The sequence below is a fragment of the Corylus avellana genome, chromosome ca7 (assembly GCF_901000735.1).
Source record: "Corylus avellana chromosome ca7, CavTom2PMs-1.0".
NCBI classification, from domain to species: Eukaryota; Viridiplantae; Streptophyta; class Magnoliopsida; order Fagales; family Betulaceae; genus Corylus; species Corylus avellana.
In genome coordinates this window covers 29,727,403-29,729,903 of record NC_081547.1, presented here as the reverse complement: position 1 = coordinate 29,729,903, position 2,501 = coordinate 29,727,403, and the positions used below count along the sequence as shown (strand labels likewise).

At 39.6% G+C, this 2,501-nt stretch overlaps 1 protein-coding gene across 1 annotated transcript; it reads right to left on the bottom strand.

Annotated features, from left to right (window-relative positions):
• Nucleotides 1-481: 481 nt before the first annotated feature.
• Nucleotides 482-2,116, bottom strand: LOC132188145 (uncharacterized). Its single transcript, XM_059602547.1, has 3 exons — nucleotides 1,745-2,116; nucleotides 1,250-1,321; nucleotides 482-600 (listed from the first exon to the last, which is right to left on the bottom strand). Exons 1-3 carry the CDS (start codon nucleotides 2,007-2,009, stop codon nucleotides 482-484), a joined length of 456 nt encoding a protein of 151 aa, XP_059458530.1. The 5' UTR covers nucleotides 2,010-2,116.
• Nucleotides 2,117-2,501: the final 385 nt, after the last annotated feature.

Sequence of the window (2,501 nt, the reverse complement as noted above, 5' to 3'; positions counted from 1 at the left end):
TTGTGACTTCTTCACTTGTAATTAACTCTGTTTCAGACCTTTTAACATATTTAATTAGAAAGAGTTCTTAAGTAAGCTTTAACATATTGTTATGTTTAGATCATTTATACCAACCAATTTAAAACATTAATCGGCCAAAAAGAAAAGCATTTGATGTTGACGACAACGATCATTAGAAACACTGATGGGTGGGTCATTAACGACAACAAATGTCATCACTGATGTGTGCTAAATGTTGTTGCTAATATGTGCATCATCAGCGATGACAAATGTCGTCGCTGATGTGGGAGTCATCAGCGACGACAATTGTCGTCGCTAATGTGTGAGTCATCAGCGACAACAAATGTCGTCGCTAATGTGTGCGTCATCAACGACGACATTGACTTTAACAAGCATTTTCAACGACAAACTTTGATAGTTATTAGCGACGGCATTTGTCGTCGCTGTTAATAATTATCAACGACGACATTCTGTTTAGTCTTTAACGACGGATTACTTGCAACGACTGGGAGCGACGACCATAGTCGTCGCTGATGACCATCAGCGACGACATGTGGGCCTTTAGCGACAACTCAGGGTCGTCGCTAAAGAGCAAATTTCCTGTAGTGACACAACAAAAAGCAGTGCACTGGGCATATAAATTCGTTCCAAGCATCACATCTATCGGAACTTATGAGATTTCAGTTTGTGTGCATGCATAAGACTTCGAGTTTTTACTGTCTCTAAGTCTTTATTTTCAACAAGTGATCAGTTTTCACTTTCTAGAGCATCACAATAAGATAGGATTTGCAGAAATATTACTGCTGGTACTAGTAAACACAGAGTATCATCAGCATATTACTCATCTAGGAGACTCATGGTCCTTTCAGGCCTTCAACTCCCACCGGTTCATGCCAATTTTGTGCAATAATTTGATCAGTGATTGCACAATTGGGACAAACGACTCAGTAACACTGAAGAACCCATTAGACCCTATCAACCAGCATGCAGTATATAACACTTCCACAGCCACCTCAATACATAGTACTGATAATGTCAGTTAATTTCTTTCTCATTACTGCTTTTCACAAAGCTATATTCATGATCAATTTTCTTACTCTATCTTCTACAATTTTTAAATATGAACTGTAATTGAATAACTGATAATACCAAAAATGCATGCAAGAAAAAGAGTAAGCAATGTACCGAATATTTCGAGTCTTTACTGCAGGAGGGCAACTCAAAGGCACGGCAATTGCCTTCGCTTTACCCTTTTTTTTATGGGCAGTCTCTCTACGACTGTAAACTGAACACGGCTCGGGTACCTCACGATCACCCGTAACTATACCCAGCACAAGAGGAAAAAGAAAAACCCATTTTAGGAGTCCATAATAGAAGCGTATCAGTACGCTAGAGCCTTCAAATGTGCGTTTCAGACTCAGTAATGAGCAGCAAAAGTCCCTACTATTAAGCTAAACAAGCAATGCCAAACGACCCCATGAACCTAAATCGTAAATTCCACTAGATAATTCAACATTTAGACTACTAGTAAATCAATTCCTCCTAAACCAAAATCCCAAACCCATGCAGTTCCTAACATTTGTACGAACAATAACTGTGTCCGAAAACAATAACAATTCCCCCAAAAATTGCTATTAAATTCCAAGAACAAAGAGTCAACCACGAACTAAACCCTACTTCAGAATCCCTAATTCAATGCAGAACCAAAACCGAGACAAAAAGGAAGCTACGACGACGAAATTACCGTGAGCGGACGAAGCTTTGGCCTGCCTCGACGGCGTAGAAGCGGAGCTAGGGTTTCTGAAATCATTGGCATCAGTGAGATTCGCGCTAGGGTTGGTTCCGGGAAGCGATTTTGTGAAGATTGATGAGAGATTGGGTTTGCGAGTGGCTCTGGCAGCGGTGGTGGTGAGGTTGGTAGAGTCGGAGAGTGGTTCTCTATCTCTAAGGAGCCTTCGTTTCTCAGCTTCCATCACTGCTTTGCTTCCTTTCTTCTCTTTCTTTTCCATTTGTTAAGTCTGTGTGTGTGGAGGAAGCTAACTTCTGGAGTGGCGGGAAATTCTGGTTTTTGATAAAATTGGATCTACTCGGAGACACAGGTTCACAATATTTGCGTGGAGAAGTCTGGATGGTTCGACCCTCACGAGCCACGAGATATGGTCAACTGTACACTCATGCTTCGGTTGGGCCTTAGAGACTCCTCGGATCAGAGCCCATGATGGCCCAGTGGACCTTTCAACCTTTGTTTTATTTTTTCTTTTTCTTTTTCTTTTTAATGGGAGATTTATAGATTTTAGATTAAAGGGGGATTACAAGATTGGTAAATGAAGTTTGATTCATTGACAAATATTAGTTCTTTAGGGTTAAAAAATAAAATGTGATATATCACTTGGTGCAATATGATTATGTAATAAATAACTCACTCCGTCCAAAGTCTTACCATTTTTCAGTGGGAATCATTTTGAATTTACATATTTATCCTAAAAAAATATAATTAAAAA